The 23140-nt window shown below is 42.4% G+C and overlaps 1 protein-coding gene across 1 annotated transcript in view; it reads right to left on the reverse strand.

The window, feature by feature from the left end:
- The window catches only part of phldb2b (pleckstrin homology-like domain, family B, member 2b), a gene marked incomplete at its 5' end in the record, with an annotated part of 40246 nt that extends 21160 nt beyond the window's left edge, over positions 1-19086 (reverse strand). The window contains 6 exons of the mRNA XM_079234549.1: positions 1734-1853; positions 8733-8816; positions 9522-9620; positions 11622-11745; positions 11958-12014; positions 19054-19086. Of these exons, the coding sequence (XP_079090675.1) occupies positions 1734-1853; positions 8733-8816; positions 9522-9620; positions 11622-11745; positions 11958-12014; positions 19054-19086 (517 nt within the window). The remainder of the gene's footprint in view (positions 1-1733; positions 1854-8732; positions 8817-9521; positions 9621-11621; positions 11746-11957; positions 12015-19053) is intronic.
- Positions 19087-23140: the final 4054 nt, after the last annotated feature.

The raw sequence follows: 23140 nt of genomic DNA on the forward strand, positions 1-23140 counted from the left end.
AATACCCTCAAGTGGCCCCCGCCCTTCCTAAAGCCTTTTATTTAAAACTGCTTCAGCAGAGAGGGGGTCTTTTTTCCAAACCTCAACTGAGGCAGTAAGATTTAGCAGGAAGGAAGTTCAAACTAAAACAAAAATCTGAGAAAAAGTTATTTTTACTGGGTAAAATATTGCTGAGGTCAGCAGGAGTATTGTTGATTAATAGCACTGCTTTTACTTTTTAAACTCCTGTCATCAGAAATGCAGGTAAAACACTAGGGAGAGGGGAGTAGAAAGCAATGTGGGAGAAACCTGAAGAGTGTTTTGAATTCATCTGTGGCTTTATGTGGAAAGGGAGCCATTATAATGTTCATGCTTAGACCACCCAGCGTTTAACTGTCACACACGCCCACGCGCACACAAAAAAAGAAGCTTTCCTACAACTCACAACTGTGGCTCGGCCTGAGAGAAACACACACGTGTACTTCCCATGTGTGCATGTGCTAAGAGTGTACTGTAGATACGTGTTGGTAATATTCAACTATGACTGCTTAGTTTAGTTCTATTGTTCGAGAAACTGGAGCACCGTAAGTGCAGCTCACACCTGAATAACAGCCTGTGTGAGAAAATGTCAAACCTTAAAAGGTGCAGAGAAATGGGGCAGAAAATGAAAGACATCATAAGATCTAGAGACACACACACAGACAGACACACACGCACACGCACACACACACACACACACACACACACACACACAGGGTGTTTGTGTCCATACATGGGCAGATTTATACTGGGGGCCTGGCGTGCATCAGGTCCGTTCTATCGTGACTATTCCCCTCACTGCCCAGCTCGTTTTGCTTTGTGCGAGAGCCTTCACTTTAGGTGCACGCTGCAGAGTGTGAGTCTTGGCAATCTGGAGGATAAAGGTCAAGATTTTGGCTGCCTGTTAAAACAACTTTCCAAAGTGTGTGTGTGTGTGTGTGAGAGAGAGATGTAAGTCTTCTCGACAGAAACATCAGAGAAGCAGGGGCGAGAGGAGAGAGGAGTGCATTCCTCACATCTAGGAGTTTAAAGAGCAAGGATTCCTCTGATTATGGCGGGCACGCATACACACACACACACACACACACACACACACACGCGCACACACACCTTGCTCCAAGCCCGATCAATCACCAAGGGAGACAGCGGAGTCCAGCTGTATCACCATGGAAATGGAGAGGCACCAGATGACAGTGACATTCCTATACGCTTTGCATTTACGTTTTAGCATGTGTGTGACAGTGAGAGTACATGTTTAGGGAATATACTGAGAAGAAGGGTTGAAATAAGTAGCTGCCCCCTTTCTACCATTCAGTATGTCACAAGAGTGAAAGAAACATACTCAAGACTAACATGCCAATCTCACACACACCTGTCTAGCTCGTGTGTACCTGTAACTTTGCCTTGAGATCCCGGTCAGAGCATAGGAGCAAATATATGTGTGGGGACAGATGTTGCACAGGTGAAAAGCAGATGCAATAGATGAGCGAGGCGATGAAGGAGGGAGGGAGAAGAGGAGATAGTGATGTGGCAGAACAAAGAGAGGAGAAACAAAGGAAGAAGAGCAGGGATCAAGTACAGGTCACGGGTCAGAGAAGGGGTTTATGCCCCCTGTGTGTGTGTGTGTGTGTGTGTGTGTGTGTGTGTGTGTGTGTGTGTGTGTGTGTGTGTGTGCGTGTGTGTGTGTGTGTGTGTGTGTGTGTGTGTGTGTGTACCTGTGTTGTAGGCTAAAGCCGACACAGGGCTCTTTTGTGGAAGCATGCTCTTCATTCTGCTTGCCTCCTCAGGATGGTTGAACCGGAAGAAATAGGACTTACCCAGACACAGGGAATAACCTGGAGAGGAAACACACAGACACGTGAGTTAAATCATGTTTACTGAAACATACAGGTAGAGTGTGGTATAAGGAACAATAGTACAGTTCATGGATCATAAAGTAATTGTAAGCATGTGACAATAAAAATAATGTCTTTTGTGTTAGTGTGGCACAAACACACACATGGGGAATACATCCAACACTGTATTGTATGTATGAAGATGAAGTCGTAAGTACGGCTTTATTTTTAATTCACAGCCAGAAACTCACTTGCACGCTCTCATGCACAGCCAGCCATTCCAGACCACAGTGTTTGCTCTGGCCATCAATTAGGCCGAAAGGGCCAGGTATTAAACACGATGTCAGGGTCACAACCTCTGTAATACACACAGACAGCCACAGCTGTCCAAATACCTCAGAAGGGAAGGGAGGGAGACAGCAGTGCTCAAACACACACACACACACACACACACTCAAGATCTTTGAAAAGTGTAAAAGACGAAAGACAGGCAAAAACAAATGAAAAGACTACATTGATGTAAAGAGGAGGAGACAACAAAGAGGAGAGAAGATCACAAGACTGGCTAATAAACAAAGAGTTCCCCTCTCATTTGTCTGTCTTCACACACACACACACACACACACACACACACACACACACACACACACACACACACACACACACACACACACACACACACACACACACACACATATGTGCTCTCCCCATTCTTTCCACCTCCACCCCTGAGGGTAGAAGGTTCAGATAAGCAACAGTAAACCCCCACAATGTTAGCATGTGTGTAAAAGGCTAAAAAAGCACCTCCTTAATAGCTCCATTTCAGTTACATCAGATTCCTTGGACCTGAAGTCAGACACAGCCACTGAGGCAAGAGGGGGGGATGGCGAAAGGGCGAATGGAAAAAGACTGAATGGAAAAATGTCCATGTTGTTTTTCTTTCTTTTCCCTTCTCTAATTCTCATCCCTCTTTTGTTCTGTTCTTTCTCACTCTGCAGCCTTATGTCCAGTTTCACAAACACCTCCACTGAATTTGCCAAATTTGCGATTACAGGTTAGCTAGGTCATATATGTCTAGACGTTGCCTTGGCAGACTTCTAAACTGTAATTTTTACGCACAGAGGGGGGGCTGAGCGCTGTGGTGAGGACCGTGGAGCTAACACCACACATGAAAACAGTGTAAGAAATGTTTAGTCTACACAGCTTGACTGTGAACTTCTCAAATACATGTTAACACAATCCTTACAGGTTGGGACGCAAACTGTGAAGCAGTGGCATCATGCCAGCGAGATCAAAAGATGTGTGTTTTGTAATTAAAATGAGAGAAAAACAGACACACACACACACACGAGTCATGAATGATATAATAATGTCTCTTAACAGTGTCTGCCTAATGACTCACAGTACACCTCGGTATTTAGCAGAGAAGAAAACACACACGCACACGCACACGCACACGCACACACACACACACACACACACACACACACACACACACAGCAGTCAGCTCTTGTAAAAATCTAATTTCCTCCTCTCAATAGCCTCACCATGTGCCACCTTTAAAGTGGGGGTAAAGTGTGTCGCCATGATTTGTTCACAGCCCCCACTCCTCCTGTTGATCTAATTTCCTCCCAGTACTTCTTAGCTAACACATAACTACTAACTAATCCCGTCCTCCTCCAGCATGAACAAATACAAGCAGTACTCGTGTGTTTGTGACAGAGAAAAGCAAAGAAAGGATGAGAAACTCAGAAATGACTTGTATATTTAAACAACCTGATGATTTAACCTTTATATCACTTCTTGCTTTTTCAAACAAACACTGGATTACTGTGGAAAAGAAAACTTTTTCTAACCCTCAAAATCCATCTGTGATAAGATTACAAGGGAACACACAGCATCCGCCACATTCAATCCAAAAATGCTAATCTTAACTGCTTGCACACAGACTAAATTTAAGTCTGCTGTCCTAAATAGATTGCACATGCCCCCCCCCCACACACACACACACACACCATCCATAACAAAACACGTTTAATCTCATTTACGTGCTTACTTGTTTACCAGCAAATTGAGTTTGCCTCCCATGTCAAAGCATGCCCCCCACACAGACACACACACACACACACACACACGCACACACACACACACACACACACACACACACACACACACACACACACATGGACAGACCCTCTCCAACGACAAGAAACTGGAAATTTGTCTTTACATACATTTATAGCGTAATTTAAAGTTTGCGATCTACAAAGGCAGACCTCAGAGTCTTTGAGGGCACAGATGTAGGAGCTGTATCGCGTCTGGAGCCAATTTTTGTTTCCATGTAGATCTGAACGACCCAAACTACAATCTCACCACAGTGTTATGGAAGGGGAAACTCAAAACAGTTTCTCTATGGTTAACGTAAGTGGAGGAATTGCTAAATTGGGACCCATTAGGTTAGAATGAAAAAATAAATAAATATGGAGATCCCATGTCAAACTATTTCTTGGATAACATGCTAATTAATCACAAAAAAAATGTCAAATGCACTCAGCATGCATTTTTGCAAACTGGTTGCCTTCAAAATGTTGCTATAATCCCTTAAATCTGTATGGCACTGAACTCAAACTGAATTTACTCACTCATGAAAAGATGCATACACACACAAGGTCCCAGTGGGAGTGTTAATCGGCCTCAAAACCACAAAGTAACCCTCTCTGGGGCACACGGGTCCAGCAGTGACATCATAAGAAAAACAGACTGGTCATCCTCAGGGGAGTCCGTGTAGATTAGTTTAGACACTCACTCACATTTCAGTCGCTCAGTCACTCACAGTCACAGTCACAGGCACACACACACACACACACACACACACACACACACACACACACACCACACACACACACACACACACACACACACACACAATTCAATTTCAGAGCAACAGAGGACGATCCCTCTCCCCGGATGGACAGAAGTGCAACAGATGTCATGTTTACAGAATGAACAAATAACAGTTACAACACATTCAATGCATATGACATATTTATCATGTAATGAGAATAGTATGCATGAGGAGAAAGTTACAACTACCAAAAATAACAGCAGCAGTGGCTGTAGTCGATTGATAATGATAATCACTAAAAGCAGTAATGGTATCGGTAATAGTAATAGCAATGCAATTAGTAATAATAACAGAAGCAGTAGGTGTCTGGCAAGACCACGGTCCAGACAACACACACACACACACACACACACACACACACACACACACACACACACACACACACACACACACACACACACACACACACAATCTCGCTCCTCACTAGAGGCTCAGTAGATATCTTCTCTGCTCCATCTCAAATCTCATCCACAAAGCGACCCACCCCACTTCTCCCAAGCAAAGGGGACAAGCATGCATACATATAAACAACCTCTAATCTAGCAAAAGAAAATAAAGAAAAAGGTAAACACAAACACCATGCAAACTAATAATCAAGGACTTATTTCTTAATCATCTGGTTTAAAGACTGTTCTTATCTTTTCAGTCCCCCCCAAAATGTGCTCTAGGCAGGCAGAAGAAAGACTTGTGAACACAATAACATCCATGACAAAGAGGCAGGTTTTGTTTCCAGGTGTCAGGTATCCTGACCGCTGAGCCTGTCCTCACAGCCACAGGCCGGTTCCCTTTGTCACATGCACTCACACCACACCAGTCTCTGAACTTGCCAGCATATTTATGATATACACACTACAGCCAACAGGTTGTGATGAACCACCTCCAAAAGATAGCTGAAAAATATCTATGTTTCACCACTCAGTGGCTTGGGTCACAGGAGAAGCAGCAATAACTCAGCTGGCTATACAGTCTTATAGAAGTTTTAGAAAAAGCAAAATGTAGTATGCGGTTATGGTGACAGATGGGACTCAATCTGTGCCTGTGACGGCTTCCACACTGCAGCCAATCAGAAGGGAGAACGGTAAATCAATAATATCAGCTGATGAGGCCACGCATGACCGGTAGAAGCAGCCAACTATCTCTGCTCATATACGACCAGGTTCAAATAAACAAAAGTATCGATTGATGGGAATAACATTTGCACAGCTTTCTCAGAGAGAGCACGAGAGGCTGCTGGTTTCCAAACAAGTGTTTTCACGGTTCGGTCAGTATGAGAGTTTGAATGTGAATCAGCCGTCCTCTACAGAGCTGTGCTTAAGCCAAAGCCTGATTCAAACACTCTCACCACAGATGGGCAACAGACAGAGAAATTACCTCCAAATAAACTACAACCATCCTACTGCACCTGTAAGGCTAAGTGTCGTAAAGTAGTAAAGCCAACAAAACACTAACCGTATAGTTCATTCAAGAAAACGAGTGGAGTATGTAGCCATATACTATACATATATATATAGACAAAGTATGAAATAAGCCTAACTAAAAAAGGTGCAGTGCGGATAACATGACACATGACTTTGTTACTTTTGTTGAAAGTTAACTTTAGCTCGCAAAATAAAAATCCGTTACATACCTTTTGAGTCCCATTCAGTGAGCCCGTTTCACGACAATAGCAACAAAGTTCTTTCTTTCTTTTTTAACGTCTCACAAATTATAATGACAAGACTTCAAATTAAATTGTTTTTCTATTAAAAGTAAAACAAAGGCGATAGCTCGAGTCCAGACGGTGCCAATGTTGTTGTCCGCCTCTCTATCTCTACCTCTCTCTATCTCTCTCTCTCTCTCTCTCCTGCAGGACGCCTCCTCAGCCGTCTTCACTCCGTGTGTAAGAAAGTTCACTGATTTACCATCCACGAGTCTGAGGACGGGACTGTACCAACTCTCGGCAAAGAAAGGGTTTAGCGGTTCAGGATTTACCAAAGAAAACTATTTAAAATACTGTCGAGGAACACATTAGCAACGTGGAAGATTCAGAAATGCACAACGCCAAATAAAAGAGAAGAAAACACGACTGTGAGTGGTAAAAACACATGTTAACGAACAGCGTAATACGATATCACCCTAATCTAGATTTGGTAGGTTCAAAGGCTATTAGACGGTGAGGTATTTGGTGGACGCCCCCTCAGCTTTTCTTTGTCTACCTAGTATTTGCTCTCTCTTTCATTGAAATACCTTGGACCAGTGTAACCCCGAGACAGCTGGACTATTGCGACTGATTTAACAACCTGGTGGCTTGCTTGGATTATAATGACAAACCAATTAATTTAGCAATTAATTAATTTGGCTTGAGACAAAGCAACAGTGGAGAAGGGGCAGAGAAGAGTTTGGGTGGGAAGATTCTGGAAAGGGAGTAAAGCCAGCAAGAAAAAAAAGCCTCAGTCAAGTCTCTCCAACTGTTTCTGGTAGAAGAAGAAAGCCTGCAGTTATACTGCTCGTTTGTAACCGTTGTTATTGCCGTGTGATGATATAGTGTTATCATTGGAAATCTGCTATAATGCTGTATGAACACATTTATTAACAAGGGACTTTCATGTTCATGTTAGTTAGAAGTGAAGCTGATGTGATTCCAGGTCATGCGCCAAAGTCCCAAATACAGAACAGATCACATCCTAAACATAGCTAATCAACTCCAGGCTGCTACACAGTGTGCACGTGCATGTGTGTGCGTGTGTGTGTGTGTGTGTGTGTGTGTGTGTGTGTGTGTGTGTGTGTGTGTGTGTGTGTGTGTGTGGTTAGACAACTCAACCCAGAACATTTGAGGCCAGAGGATATTCCTGAAAGACGTTCTCTCTCTCTCTCCATAATTTTCCAAACCATGTCCTTTTGACTTTCTTATTTTCTTTTACCCCTTTTTCTCTTTCAGTCCTTCTCTCCACCCCTGCGACTTCCCGAAGCCCTAGCCTTGTGTGTGAGTGTGTGTGTAGACACACCAACATGATGTCAATATTTGAATCAGCCAGGCACAGAGGGAAGATAAATAGGCCTGTCAATATTTAACTTGAAGAGGCCAGGCCACACAGGCCACAATGAAAAGGATAATATGGATACACAGAAAGGATGAATACAGGGAGAAGGAAAGCTGAAAAAACAGTCAAACAAGGAGTGTTATGCAACTCAGTAAATCCATAAAACGGGAATTTGGGGGAAGAGAGGAGAAGAGAGAGAGGACAGACAGAAAGATCAAGATACTGGCCGACAAAAAACAGACACAGACACATGGGCAGGGGTGGACAGAGTGATAAGAACAGAAATGCGTTAGAATTTGGGAGGATCCTCTGTTTGTGTGTGTATGTTCTGCAAGTTTTCTGCAGTCTCCTATGACTGGATTTGATGTGCAGGGCATATGCTCTGCCGTTGCTGGAAGCTGTGACTCACTGTAGCAGCTAGCCGTTCCAAACCACAACGAATTAAACCAAACCAGAGGTACGCACACATCCACTACATCATTCAAAACACATCCACAAACACACGGAAATGCTCACGCACACACACATAGGCCCATAGATGTATGTGAAATACACCATGTTCACGTCAGCACGATGTTGACTGTGCCCATATGACTCATACACATACTGAAAGGAATGCAAGTTAACCAAACCGTAAACCAACCACTCTCTCGTTTTCACACACCGGGGGTTATTAACCACTGAAAGTATGCACACTGAATGAAATTATCAAATATTTCACTAAACCAGTAGGTGGCAGTATATCAAACATGTACAGTACATGCATGTGCCTGGTTTTGCACAAGCAAGTGAAACACCTGGTGTAGACTAGAGTGTATGGGCCTTCGGATATAATGTCTCTGGTATGGGCCCTCTCTGAAAGTAGACTGGGCTATACTGTGTCATCTGTGAGTGTGTGCGCGTGCGTGTGCGTATACGTGTGTGTGTGTGTGTGTGTGTGTGTGTGTATCTTACCTTGTGTGAGTGGTGTGGGGACAGTGACCTGTGCTCCATCCAGACTGCAGAGGTGACCACAGGGGTCCAGTGTCACCACCCCTCCTGTGTCACAGGTGATAATGAGAAGGTAGGGGATCAGTTTCGGTTTAAAGTAAAGCCACTACAGTTTCTACATCATCCTTTACTCAGAAGTTCTCCCCTGTTGAAAGATGCCTCACTAGCAGGTTTAGTTATAACATACACACAAAGCCATGATATTTCCATCGTCACGCCAGGGCTTTGGTCTGAATGCTTAGCGTGCAATTATACAGGATGTATCACACAGGAACAAAACAAAACAAACATCAGTGCAATCAATCACTCTCAAAGATAATTGTCTTTTCATGCCCACAATACAATGACTAAGTATTGAAAGACATCCAGCTTAATATTTCACTCAATGCTATATTTAACTTGAAACTAAAATTGAAACAAATTAAAGACTGTGCCGGTGATTCTATGCTGTTGCAGTTTCGTGAAAATAATCCTCTAAAAACAAGACAGATGATTCTTGCATTACTTACTATATTTAGCGGATCATCTCTTTACAGGTTTCAAATAACGATATGAACTTTTTAGGCAGATTTATTTTCAGTAGATTCAGTATATTTTTTATTAAAAAGCCTTGTTAAAAATATGAGTCATTTGCTAACACAATGTACAGATGTAAACTGGGTATAAATCTAAGAACACACTTGCCAGTCCTGTTTAATTCAGAGGCCTGGCTATAATATGAATTCATTTTGTGCTGAGTGAACTGACATCAACCTTCATTGATGATGAGACAGTGCTCTGCCTCGATGCCGACACCCTGGATCGTGATATCTTGAGGAATCAGAGCGTCTTCTCGGCCAATGCGGGTCACTCCTGGAACATCAAGCAAAATGCAAATAGAAATTATGGAAATGCAAAAATTGTCTTTCAGTTGTCTTTTTCAACCACATGGGTGGTCTGTGAGCCACACTTTAAAAGGGCACGTCAGTGTTATCAATTTCAACTGCTTAAATAGAAAAATAGACCCTCAGTTCTCCGAAAATGGCTTTTTCACATTGTTGGCATTCCTCACTGAAATGGGAAGGGCGCACCGAGCTGGGAGAATGCGAACGTGTGTGGCAATGTGGCAGAGGTTACGCAAGAACCACATAATGATGTAAAATATTAAATGTCACAATGCTGACTTTACCCATACGTATCATTTTAATACCATTCCCTGTGTAATATTATTAAAACATTTAGTTGGAGCTGAGGAGACAAAACAAAAAGAGTCTGTCTCTCTGTAGGAATATACTGAGAGCTTTGTGATCCGCACAAGACCTGTCAACTCTAAATATATGTGTGAGTCACGAGTGTCATCTACGGACAGATTCTCAATTAAGTTTAACGCTTTCAATCTCATGTCCGTTCTGCAGGCTATTTAATTATAATCAGTCTATCATGATGTCATGTTGTAGGTCTCACCGTCTTTGCTCCCATCTCTTCGCTGTCATGCGTTTAGCCAACTTGCTGGAATAATAATTAAGCTATGGCACCTGTGGCTTGCCGATTCAATGAATCTGTAGTCATCTGCATGTGTGTGTGTATGTGTGTGTGTGTGTGTGTGTGTGTGTGTGTGTGTGTGTGTGACTGTGTATGAGAGAGAGGGGGGGAGTCATTGAAGGGGAAATTAGTGCAAGACACCTGTGGATTGTTGATGAAAGAGACACTATAAATACTCACGTGTATTCGGTCATGCTTGCACTGATTTAAAAGCTTCTCGAAGGAATCGTGTGGTGTTTCAGTCTTTCATTATAAGGGAATGAGCGCTTCCTCTCTGTTCTAGAAGACACTGTCCGTGAAACCGTGTAGTTTGAGTCATCTGTGTTTTATAGCTGTTTGGATTGCAGTCTGTTAGCGCAGTGTTTTTGGTACGGTTAAATGTGGATTCAGTCTGCACACTAACCATCCAGTGGGGTCATGTTCGTCCCCAATGACAATACAAATAAATCTGTGGATGTCGTGGTTTGTTTAAATACATGCTTTCAGTCTCAAGGAGCCCTGTGGGAGGAAGTAGTGTTGGCTCCTTGTTTTGACATTATGTGGCAGCAAAGTATCACTTTCCCCTATCACAGCGCCCCCTTGACGAACACACACACACACACACACACACACACACACACACACACACACACACACACACACACACACGCACACTATTTTGGACAATTTTCTCAGTCTATTTTTCTTTCTTTTCTCTCTTCTTACCGGTCACTCCACTGCACACTTCATATTTAAACACTCATGCCACTTAACATACACTTAACTTTAACCTAAACACACATGTCACTTTAACATACACTTACATTAACGTTATCTGTTTGTCTGAGCACTTTATCTTTATCTTTTCTTATAATTGATTTAAATATCATTGCACTGTTGCTGTCGTTGGCTGTTGATTGTTGTTTGTCTTGTCTAAAGTATGCACCTTCCGCCTAACAACATTCCTCGTTTGTGTAAACATTCCTGGCAATAAACGGTTTCTGAATTCTGAATTCTGAACACACACACACACACACACACACACACACACACACACACACACACACACACACACACATTGGGCAAGGAGAGGGCACAAAGAGGGGAGAAGTAGAGCGGGGGAAGGCGGAGAAACAGAGCAATGAAGGAGGGAAAAAGAGGGAGGTGAGGGGACTGTGAAGGTCTACTTCCACCATAGATGACAGATTGACATCACTTGTGAGAAATTACAATCATTATAAAATAGTCTATGACTCTGGGCATCGGGAAGAGGAATGGCTACTGTATGACTCAGTAATCATAACCCATGGAGTATGTGTTTATCTGCTGTTTGTGTGTGTGTGTGTGTGTTACCTTCTTTTAGTGGCAGCAGGGTGATTGCCACACTGAGCCTCCCACTGCCCAGGCTCACCAGATGAGGCGTGGCTGTCTGGACCTTCAGCCCCTTCCCTGTGTCAATCAGGTCCAGAGACGGAGACTACAGGCATCAGTCAGATCAGAAAGGTAGTTTTTACTCACGGTGGATTCATCATTAAAATATTCTTCACTTGTTGGGAAAACTAAAAGGACCACCCTTACAATTGACCCTTAAAATCATTCTACAGAATGCTAAATATACATTTATATATATTAATTTGACTTATAGATGACATACAATGCTTTTGTGTGTTTGCGTATATATTCTCTCACCTTGGGTTCCACTGGAGAAATTTGATCTGACTCTGGTTGAAACATCATCTCAGAGTCCTGCAGAATGGATGAGAGAGCACACTGGATTATCATTTATTCATGGCAGTATTTTATGTTTTCTTTTCCTTTCGTCGTTGTATATTCAAATGGACATTCGTTCATCATCTTTTCAATATATACGAAAATTGTGTATAAGTCCACACGTATACACGACATACCAGCGTCACACACGTACACACAAGTTCTACTTATCTGCACAAATGATTATGCCCATACGTAGCTACACTCAAATATATGCACACACACACACAATGAAAAAACAACATTGCATGACCAGCTGCTGCTACATGAAAGGAATTTTAAATGTGTTTCACCCAACAAGCAACAGAATCAAGTGATAGCGATACCCATCGGTTGCATGACCTGTATGGCAAAATTGCCATGGTAGGGCCAACATTTCAGAATAACAACAAACAAACAGATGTTGAGTTCATTCATGCTCCCCAGAAGATGGACCCTTTGGAGACTCCATAGACGTTCCTCCTGTGCCACTGCCACAAACACCTTTTAAGGGTAAGAATAAGTAGGAAGCCATGAGAAAAGTTGGAAATAGCAGGGCAAGATTAGACTGGCATAAAAGGAATAGAATGTCAAACTATAAAGAGGAATGAAAACAGAGCGCGATAAAATGGTGTTGGATTGAACATGCTACGATCCAGTGCCAAGGACAACCCCTGCAGTACCCTATAATTAAATAAAGGAAAACCTTGCTTCTATTTGTGTGCGTGCATACACACACACACCCAGCTGGATGAGTGAAATGTTTCTCACCCAAGCAGAGATGATTACAGCATGGGAAACCACCCCAACCACATCTCCGTTTCCACCTTCTGCCATCTCCCGCCTCTCTTCCTCTTCTCTCTCCATGTTATCCTGTAATAATCCTATGATAATATACATTATCGACCTCACTCAGGTTTCTCCATTAGTATCTCATTTGTTTTCAATTTCAATTTCTTCAATGGTTTTTCCAACTCTACAACCTTCTTGTCTTCTCTCCCTTCCTTCAATTCTACTTTCTATGTCCCATCCTCCTGTCTTTTGGATCTCACTGTCCTCTTTTGTATAATCTTTCCTCCAATCCCCAGCATAGGAAGCGCAAATCCAAATCAGCTCCATACCACTTCCTCTAATTCAGCAGCGACTTCCTCTCTGAGGTCACTTCCTTTGCTGCTTTGACACACGTATTGCCTTTAAAAACACACACTTGCTCTTCTTCGCTAATTCAGCCGCCCTTGTAACTCCTATGCACACACACACACACACACATACACACACTCACATCCACAACTAAAGTCAGCCCTTTTTTTGTTATCTCATATAGACATGGGGCCCCACATTCCACTGATTTCTTTTTTCATTCCTGGTGTAGACAAAGCAAACACACGGTGTATGATGGCAAGAAAATCAGCTGGACACATACATAGATGAGATGATATTTAAAGTTCAACAGGAACTGTTTTGAGTATAATGACAAGAGTTTCCCCTCTTCTTTTTCTATCTTTTCCTCCCACTTCCTTCTTGTACGTCCTTTCCTGCCTCCTTGATTCTCCCCTTCTGTCTTATATTCTTTACTCCATCATTTCACCTCAGTGTCATTCTTCTTTTCCATGCCCCCCTTTCTTCTTCCTTCAACAGGTGAGCCCCATGGACAGGCCAGGACACGCTTTTGGCCTTGTTGCACTCTACTTTCAGCCGAGCAGTGAGGCGTGTCAACCCCGCTTCCAGATTTCCAGATTTCAGCTCTGGCATTCTGAGGGGTCTCCACAATCTCCAATCACCAACACTGATGCTATCTGGGCCCCTGTACTAGAGAGCTATAAGATTACTGGATGGGTGAGGTATTTGTCGAGAAACATGTGAATACACAATATAATGATGAATACCTGTTACGACCTTTGCTGTTATATACCTACCCTTTAAAGCTGCTCCAGTCAATAACATTGAGAGTGAATGCTATAATGTGATAGACATCGCTTGTTGTGGCGAACCCACAGACTCTACTGTTCCACTCAGCTCTATGGAGCTTCAAGGCGTTTTTTCACCTCTTTTGATGTCACGGCCCACCGCTCTCATGAATCTCATTTCCTGCCACATAAGGCAGCTGTCCAACCTTTTGCTGTTTTTTAAGCAAAAGAGCTCTGATAAACTCACCTGCCCATCATCAAAGAGCATATACTGTATAGAAGATAGCAACTAGCTTGTGAACATAGTGGAGCATTTAGCTGCTAAAGAGACAGATCATTTTAAGGAGGTGGGGGAGACCAATAAAAAGCTAAAAGAGAGTTAATATTGGCCTGACATTCAACAGGTGGCCAGAAAGAGGACTTCAAATGAATGATAATGCTGCTCCGCTTGCTGGATGATACGTAGGCAACATGCTTGCTAGCATCGTCACCATAAAAACTATAAGATAATGTGATCATATGTCACGGTTGTGTAGCTTGTTGCACTGCCCCCTGAGCATGGAAGATGAAAACTAATGGTATATGAAACACATAATGATTGATCATCCATCATTGTGAAGCAACAACTACATATAATATACTTTTAATGACCAAATCCTACTTTCAACACATGACGAATCTTAATATTATAATGTTTAAATGTTCTTACACTTTCTCAGGTGTATACACCTGGTGTACACTGTACAGTTACGTCTCTGGCTCAACATTTCCATTACAGCTACAATAAAGTTTGATGATGGAGTAATATTATATTATCAATGTGAATAAATAGTATCAAGTTAAGGTAACGTGAAACATATGAGGCAGACCAGAAGAGTAAACTTCAACAGTTCATCCCAAACTAACTCCTTGAATTGAATGAAATACTTTCAAAGATTGGTTTATTATTTTATGGAAAAATATCCCTCACAGCCCTGACACACTTTTAATACTAACTTTAATCCCAAATCTGTTTTACACCTGAACTATCCCTTTAAATAATTTAAAACCATCTTAAACAACTTCATACATATAATGTTTTTAAAATCCCTAAGACTTAAGTAAAAAAGTGCACATACACATCTCTCTTTGATCCCATCTGTAGGACAGCTGAGTCTCCCCAAATGCTTAGCATGCCCTGCAGCTGGAGGCAGAAACAATGGGGTGACGGAGAAAGAGAGAGTGATGGAAGAAAGAAATGGAATCAGAGGATATTCTCTGTTTCATTATTTTCTTCATCTTCTGCTTTTATCCTTCTGTTTGTATTTCCTCTACATCTGTTTTTTCTTTCTCTCGGTTTCAATTACCTTCTCCGTTGTTGTTGTTGTTGTTGCTGTCTGTTTCTGTGGCAGACTGCATTCTCAAAACCTCTCTCAGGACATCCCAGCATGTTGTGAATAACCCTGATTTGGAACAGACTTTTTGGGGCACTAGTTGGGATGGTTTAGTCAAAAACACAAAGGGCATGGTTTTGGACTAAATCGTGAATATGGCAGTTACTCTGAATGACGAAATAGAAGAAAAGTACAACGTGCAACAGACATATAATCAGGATTATACTTTAACTGCAGATTTCCATGCTGGCCATCTGCTTCTTCAGTGTGTGTGCCTGCTTTATTTAAGTAGCTTATACATTGTCCTTAGGCTAGAGGGTGTTTCGAGGCGGGCAGCTCCACAGGATGATATATTAACTAACTATTGGAGACGGGGGGCGGGTAACGCTACATCTAGCTGCAGTCAAGGTGACTGTAAAGCTTGCACTTGCTACAGATATAGAATCTGGGTAGTTTCATGTTGACAATATAAATTGTTATATTCTGTAGATATTCTTCATTTCATTATTCTTCTGTCTATTAGAGTTCAGGTTGTGCGAGGTCAGTTTAACAGATACTGTCTGTGAGAAGTTTCTGTGAGAAACGTTCCTCAAAGTTCCACGCTTTGCACTACAACACTCCTGTTGTACACACATATACCTGTTTCTCAGTATATTGAAATTAGGGAAGCAGACTGGTCATTGCACATTCTAGTCTTGTGAGAAAAGATGAGAACACGGGATTCTCCACCACTCACTGCTTTTGCAACTGCAGCGCCTGTTACTTTTGTGATCACTTAGTAAATACATTTAGAGAACGAGAGAAGTTGTTGAACTGAATTCTTCCGGGAGCTACAGCAGGCTTCCAATAACGACACACGTTTTCAATTTGAGTTTTGAGTGTTTAACTTATTTGGTCGCAACACCCTTTGCAAGACTATGACAGGAATGGTCACTTCCTGTTTGTATCTCTTTTGTCCCATCAAACCTCCTAACGAAATGACTCCATGAGCATTAAGACAACCAATGGCTGGTTTTGGAAATGTTTTCTGTGTCTTTGGGTTTTGGAAGCAAGTGTGTGATGCAGTGTGAATTATGTGATTGCATGCATAGCTTGAGTTAATGTGCTTAATATCTGTGCATTGTTCATGTGCATGCTTGAGTGTCATATGGTGCATGTCAGCACCTTGATTCATCAGTACACCCATTTTCCAATCTGTTAAGGATATCACATCTTCTTTATTCTCCTCTTAGCTCCATCTCTGTCCATTTATTTTGAAATATTACTTGTAGCTCATTTGTTTAAAAAACGCTGTCTTCCCACCTAGTTTCCACTTGACGTGTTTCATCTGCTTTTTAAGCGTTGAATGCTGCCTGTACCCTCGCCTGTACTCCTCTCTCTGTCTTGCTCTCTCTCTTTCTCCATCCCTCTGTCCCTCGCTAACATCCCCTCCCCTTACATTCCAGCATTACCCTCTCCTCCGCCCACCTGACAAAGCCGGCATTGTATCACAGATGCTGTTTAACATGGAGTCCCTCTCTCTGTGTCCTTCTTATAGAGCAGCTTGTGGGGCTAAACGGGGTGATCTTCCTCCCTTCTTCTCACTACACTCTGTGTTCTGTGCACAATCATTTCTTCAACAAAACTTTAAGTATGCCCTTTGCATGCAAACACACCACAGACGTCAACACACCCACACACACACACACACACAACAAACACATGCATGTGTGCTTTTACTTTTCGTGCGTGTGTTTTAGTGAAAACTCTGGATTAACACAATTTACCCTTGAACCCCTGCTGTAACACAACAAACATCCAGCTGCGTTGTTCTCCAACCTCAACTCTCTCACACTCAAATGAGCTTTTTCTTTTCTATCATTCACCCAAAGGCAAGATCCTCACAGGAAAGAAAGTCATTGTTATTGCAGCTGACTCAAAGTTGGAGGAAACCTGAATTTCCATGGAGGGTGTGTGTGTCTTTGGGAAAGCCCAGATTACCTTTGCTGCCATATGGAGAGGATCGACTGATGTTTGGGTTTCTGAAGGGCCGGATATGACAGAGGAGGGACGGTGAACTGGTCGAGGGGCATACAACCCACATTTATAGCTCACAAGCTGAAATCTACTGTGAGTGCTGAAGAAGAAGAAAAGAGGGAGGCCGAAAACAAACCGAGTCTGTCAGGGAAAACAAATAAATAATAATAAATAAAAATACAGGCTAAATAATCCAGAGAGGCAGGGAAAGAGATTAATGGTGGACCAAAAAAAGTTTCCACTGGCCTCCAAACAAACTGGGATCCCATTCTGCTCTGACGAAAGTCCAAGCACATACCTAAACACATAAGCAGTACATACTGTGGAGGGAAACTTGACAACACTCAGTAGAAAACTATTTCACTTCAGCACACAAAATATCCTTACAAATGCTGTATGTGCACTTCTATCACAGTTCTTAAGGGTTGGGTTGGGTACAGTGTGAGGAGATCATAACATTATTGGTCTGTTCAGTCCGTGTGACAATCCTCCTGGTTTCCACTTCATGGACAGAGCCAGCTTGACCGGTATAATGGTTTTAACATAGCTTATCATTCTATATGTTAAAGTAAAAAGGTTTTTTTTTAGTATCCTAAACACAGATGTGTTGCTGTAAAGTGCTGTGGTTGGACAAATCCACAACCTAATAACTACACTGGGATCCAGAGCCATAATATGCAGCATATAACTGGTTTCCAACAAACTTGACAAGCCGAACATCAACATGACTTCAAGTGTAACATTGTATATAATTTCCTCACTGGGAAGTCGTCAAAGGTTATACGGTGTCAGATCAATTTAGACTCACACGGCCCGATTTAATAGCATCCTCGTACACACACACTTCAGCCATACTTAATACGTAGACAGTACGTCTGCCATGTTAAAGAGGTACGTGGTGATAAGACTAACATTTCTTAAAGTTCCTGGTTGATTTCCAAGTCCGGCCACATGATTGGCTGCATTAGAGGGGAAGCAACAAGTAGTGCTTCGATGAACTCATGGCTAGAACAAGTGAGTCATAGAATAATACTAGCTTGTACCATGGTCTGATCCACAAAGGTATTCTTTTGGTTTGTTTGTGTCAAATGTGGGATAGAGCTATACTCACACACTAACAACATCCCAAACCACTCATGACCAGTCAAAATCAGTCACTGCTCTGACTTGTCCTCTTATAGCCTCCTTATTTAAATGTATTTAAAATCCAATATAAACATCTCTAGGCCATCATGTGCTGTAATCTGACAAATTGTTCTAACTTTGTACTGTTATCTAGCTTTTGCCTTGAACAAGGTAAATCAATATAATGTTTATTTTACATTTACTTGTTAAGTGTACTAACATGTTGCTGTATTTCAAATTTTGTGAAGGGGCTCCAACTTAAAAATATGAAGAGGAATCAACGTATTCATTCTAATTGTGTTTCTTTATCCTCAGTATTACTGATACTCACACATTCTAAACTGGGGACATTTAATCAGTAGCCCAGAAACAAATAAAACTTTCTCTTTTTGCAAAGAACAAAATAGGGAATTAAAGTCGGATAAGATTGAGCTTATCTTTACACAGCTCATAAACACACAATAAAAAGAACTCCTTGAGCTGTGATTAAACACCAGTGGCTGTTGGAACGCCATGAAAGAGACTGAATACATTAAGGCACACACATTTAAATCCCCCCCTCCCCATATTTTTGGGGGGTATTTTGTAATTCTGCCCACATGAAATCGTGCTCACCATTATTGAAGCAGGACTCGCCACTTCTGTCATCGTGAAGGACGCAAAACTGTTCCAAGACCCCGAAGATATTCTGTCACTTCCTCCGATGCTGGGGTCACTCTCTCCTTCTCGAGAGCGAATACATCCCCCGTGCAGCATGCGCCAGATGTCTGGGAGATACTTGTAATCCTCTGTCACATTCACACACACACACGAACACACACTCCGAACGTACACAAACGTTAAAACAAGAAAGAAGCTAATCGCGACGTGCGGAGGAATGCAGCAACAGCTGGAAGTGAAGCTGGAGAGCCAGCAAGGGGAGGGAGTCTCTCTCTCTCTCTCTCTCTCTCTCTCTCTCTCTCTCTCTCTCTCTCTCTCTCCCTCTCTCTCTCTCCCAAACACGCTGACACAGACACACAGACTAATGTGCAGGTGTTAACAGACCACCTTCAGTTGACCTCTCATTCTCACTGGCTCAGATAGGGAACCCTTTAGGCTGACAAAGAGAGGGAGAAAAGGGGAGAGAGGGAGAAAAAGAGAGGGACAAAGAGAGAGCGAGAGATAGAGCGAGAGAGAGAGAGCATTCCTTCAGACCTACTTGGCAGCAATGATAAAAGACCAGATAAGACGCATGTTTAGCTAAGGATATTACAACAGGAATGCGGTCTAGTCTCCATTCACATGACACAATGCAGTCCGAATATACAGATATATTTAATTCATTCAGTGTATGAAGACAGACCCAGATTGGTGGACATAAAAACGGTCCTTCGTTTATGAGGAATGCGATGGCAAAACACATCCATATGAATACAGTATGGTTAAATGGCAGGAAGGAACAACACACTACACATAAAACACACACAAAACAACTAAAACTCATAATTTAGCATTTATCCAGTTAACATTGTAAAACATCCTAAATGAAATTGTAGTCATAATGACATATCTGTTTCCACGGGAAAACCCTGCAGTGCATTGGTCAATTTATCCTGAACCTTGATCCTTGGTCTGTTGTATGTTGCACATGTGGACCTGTGAGTATTTAAGCATGGGCTGGCTGCTCTTTGTATAAGTTATGTGCACCCTCTGAAAAGCTACATGTACGATCATGCGTCGGTCTGAAGACATCATGGAGCCAGCCGTTCTGTATCAGAGGTAGGTAATTTCCTTTGGCAGAGGTTCGGGCATTCTGCACGGTTCACAGCAGAGGTTACGTAAAACAACAACGTGCATTATGCAGAACTATAATACGATCAAAAGTCATGCAGAATCTTGTTTAGGCTATACACACGGATCACAAGTGAAGCGTAATGCCTGGTGTGTTGTTATGGTTGGGAAATGATAAATGTAGTCTTCAAAGTAGTCGACGCTGAGGGCAAGGAGGGCAAGGAGCCCCCACCCAGCAGGATTATCTTATCTCTCAGGCACTGCACGGATCTCTTTGTGGATAAACAGGAAGAGAGCTTGCGCACACCCGGCCCTGCTCCACTTTCTCCACAGCTCCTCAGGACACACATTATGTGTACAGATCTGCTGGCCAAGAGAGAGTCAATAAAGTGTTGGAACCCACAGAATTACATATCCCTCAAAGTGTGAATCTGCAAATTACAATGCACAAGTTCACACCCAACAGTGTTTACTCTGCTATCCCAAGGATAAAGGAGAGGAAAGAAGGAGACCACATGGGATGAAAAAAATGGAAAAGGTTTATTGGGAAAAATGCTTTCTGTTATGATACATCATGCTTTTGTCTGTCAACCAAAGCAACCAACACCAGACTTTTCTAAAGTGTGCTTCCATATGGCCACTCGTCATTGCTTTTTGGTCCCTTTAGGTCTCGACTCAACATTAACAGATGCGTCTGGAACAGCTAAATGTTAACAGGATAATGCTCCCTGAAAATGGTCTTGCAGTTCCTTTTAACTTTCTCTGTTGTCAAGTGTTTCCAGAAGCTATAAAGCTAATATGTCTCCATGGTTGCTTTGTTAGCACGAGAGCTGTTTAGCTTTCCCGCTGACATCATCCCGGTGCCAGCTGAACGTTTGACAGCATTCCCGAGCGAATTCCACAACTCCCATGTGATCCCAGGAGGCTGAGCAGGAACTCTGGAGCTGTTAGGAGAGGAATTCCAACCGGTGTTCGGAGACCCTGCTGTGGGGAGACAGTGTCATTTAGACAAATGCACCTTACTTTTTTATTAACGGCATAACTTATTTATTCCAGTCTACTGTATACTAGAAAGCCTGTGAAACAGTATCTGAACTACTTAACACTAATACTCTGACAGGTCATCCCTGGAATCATTGAAGTGGGGCTTTGAGGATCTGAGAGAGTACAACTATTCACCACACGCTTTTTTAATATCATTTTAATGACAGATAATCGCATGACTTTGACACCTCTTGGGCCTTAAGGGTAAGTCAGGTGTATGTCCAGTCGTCTGGTGGTGCAGCTCTTCACGTCTTGACAAGTCTCTCTCTTTCTTTACACCCGCCACATTCTGTCAGAGGCAGGATCATCATAAGATAGTGTCATGTGTTTTCACAGCTGGTTCAATACTCTCGTCATCACGGTCTAAAAGGGAACTCTAACAAATGTGTATGCAATGAATGCCACTGACCCCGGGCACTGACATCACTTACACCAGGATTATCGCAGTGGTTAAAGGAACTAGAACTCGTTTACTCACGAGTGTATTTGCAGAGTACTCTTTTTTTATGCTGATGCCGACATAAATGGCTTTCCAAGAATAGTCGCACATCTTTATTGAACGCAGACACACTAAGCAGCCAAAGCACAAGTGTGGCATTAGAACGAAAAACTAAATCTTATAAAGGCTGGAAACTTACTATGTATTTGGCTGTGATGAAGCCAAGTGACAACTGTTTGCTATAACTTGGGGAGAGTGTTGAGAAAATGTGAGAGAGAAATTACGTTATGGGACTTAAATGTTATTAAAAAAAGAAAGTGTAGTTACAGATCTGCTTTGACTGTGGTGCCGTACAAATCCCAAAATACATTTGGACAGCTGTGTGCGCCACTTTTGGGCAAAGACTGTTTGGAGAATATAACAGACTTACAAAACACACGGACACAAACACACATGCAGTATGATTGCTTCAGGACTTTATTGGGGGATCATGCTTGAGTTGTCGTCCTCTCCTTTGAAACCTGGGAAGCCAGCGAGGGAGAGAGGGAGAGAGAAAAGAGAGAGAGAGGGAGAGAGAAAAAAGAGAGAGAGAGGGAGAGAGAAAAGAGAGGACCAATCCAAACAACAAATGGAATGCTCTCCATCAGTTGGAGCTGCTGCTCTCTGCTCTCCCACTTGCCTGCCATGGTATGCGTAATTACTCCACAATTAAAGTGCCTGTGCGTGTGTGTGTGTGTGTGTGTGTGTGAGAGAGAGAGAGAGACTTGCAGCGCTTGCTGACCACCAACAATGTCAACAATGTGGCCTGGACAGAACAGGCTATTTCACACAAGTGAGTCAGGGAGTGAAAGAAGAAGAGGGGCAGAGTTGATATGAAAAGAAAACATTTTACTTTCCTGTAAGATGATGCTGATGCTGCTGAAAGGAAAAACAACAGCTGTTCAGATATCTCTCTCTGCATCCTCCATTTATTCTGTTTCTCTTTCTTTCCTCTCTGCCGTCTTACTGCCTCTGCTTTGTAAATCACTTTGCGTCCTCTTCTGCAGGCCGTCTGTCCTCCTCCTCTCCTTCCCTACTCTGACCACAGGAATGCACGGCGACTGTCACTGCAGTACTCTTCATGTCATGCATAATCACAGGGCCCACAGAGCACACACACAAAACACGGACAGTAACACACACACAGATGCATTTCAGACCACAAAACGTTGGACATTTTTTTCCCCTTGCTATTTCTTTAAGGTCTGCCTTTTAATGTCCGATGAGCAAAAATACTTTAAACATTTGAAGCTGTGCGGGTGCACATTTTATGAGTATTGTGGCACAAGTTCCCCAGGTATTTAGCTTTGCCTTTGCAATCTACTGGCCAGGTGTTAACAACAGTGAATGCAATGTAAATTAATCCACCGCTATAATGTCCTACAATCTAACATATTGTTGGATGTATTT

The sequence above is a fragment of the Taurulus bubalis genome (genome assembly GCF_910589615.1).
Source record: "Taurulus bubalis genome assembly, chromosome: 18".
Classification (NCBI taxonomy): domain Eukaryota; kingdom Metazoa; phylum Chordata; class Actinopteri; order Perciformes; family Cottidae; genus Taurulus; species Taurulus bubalis.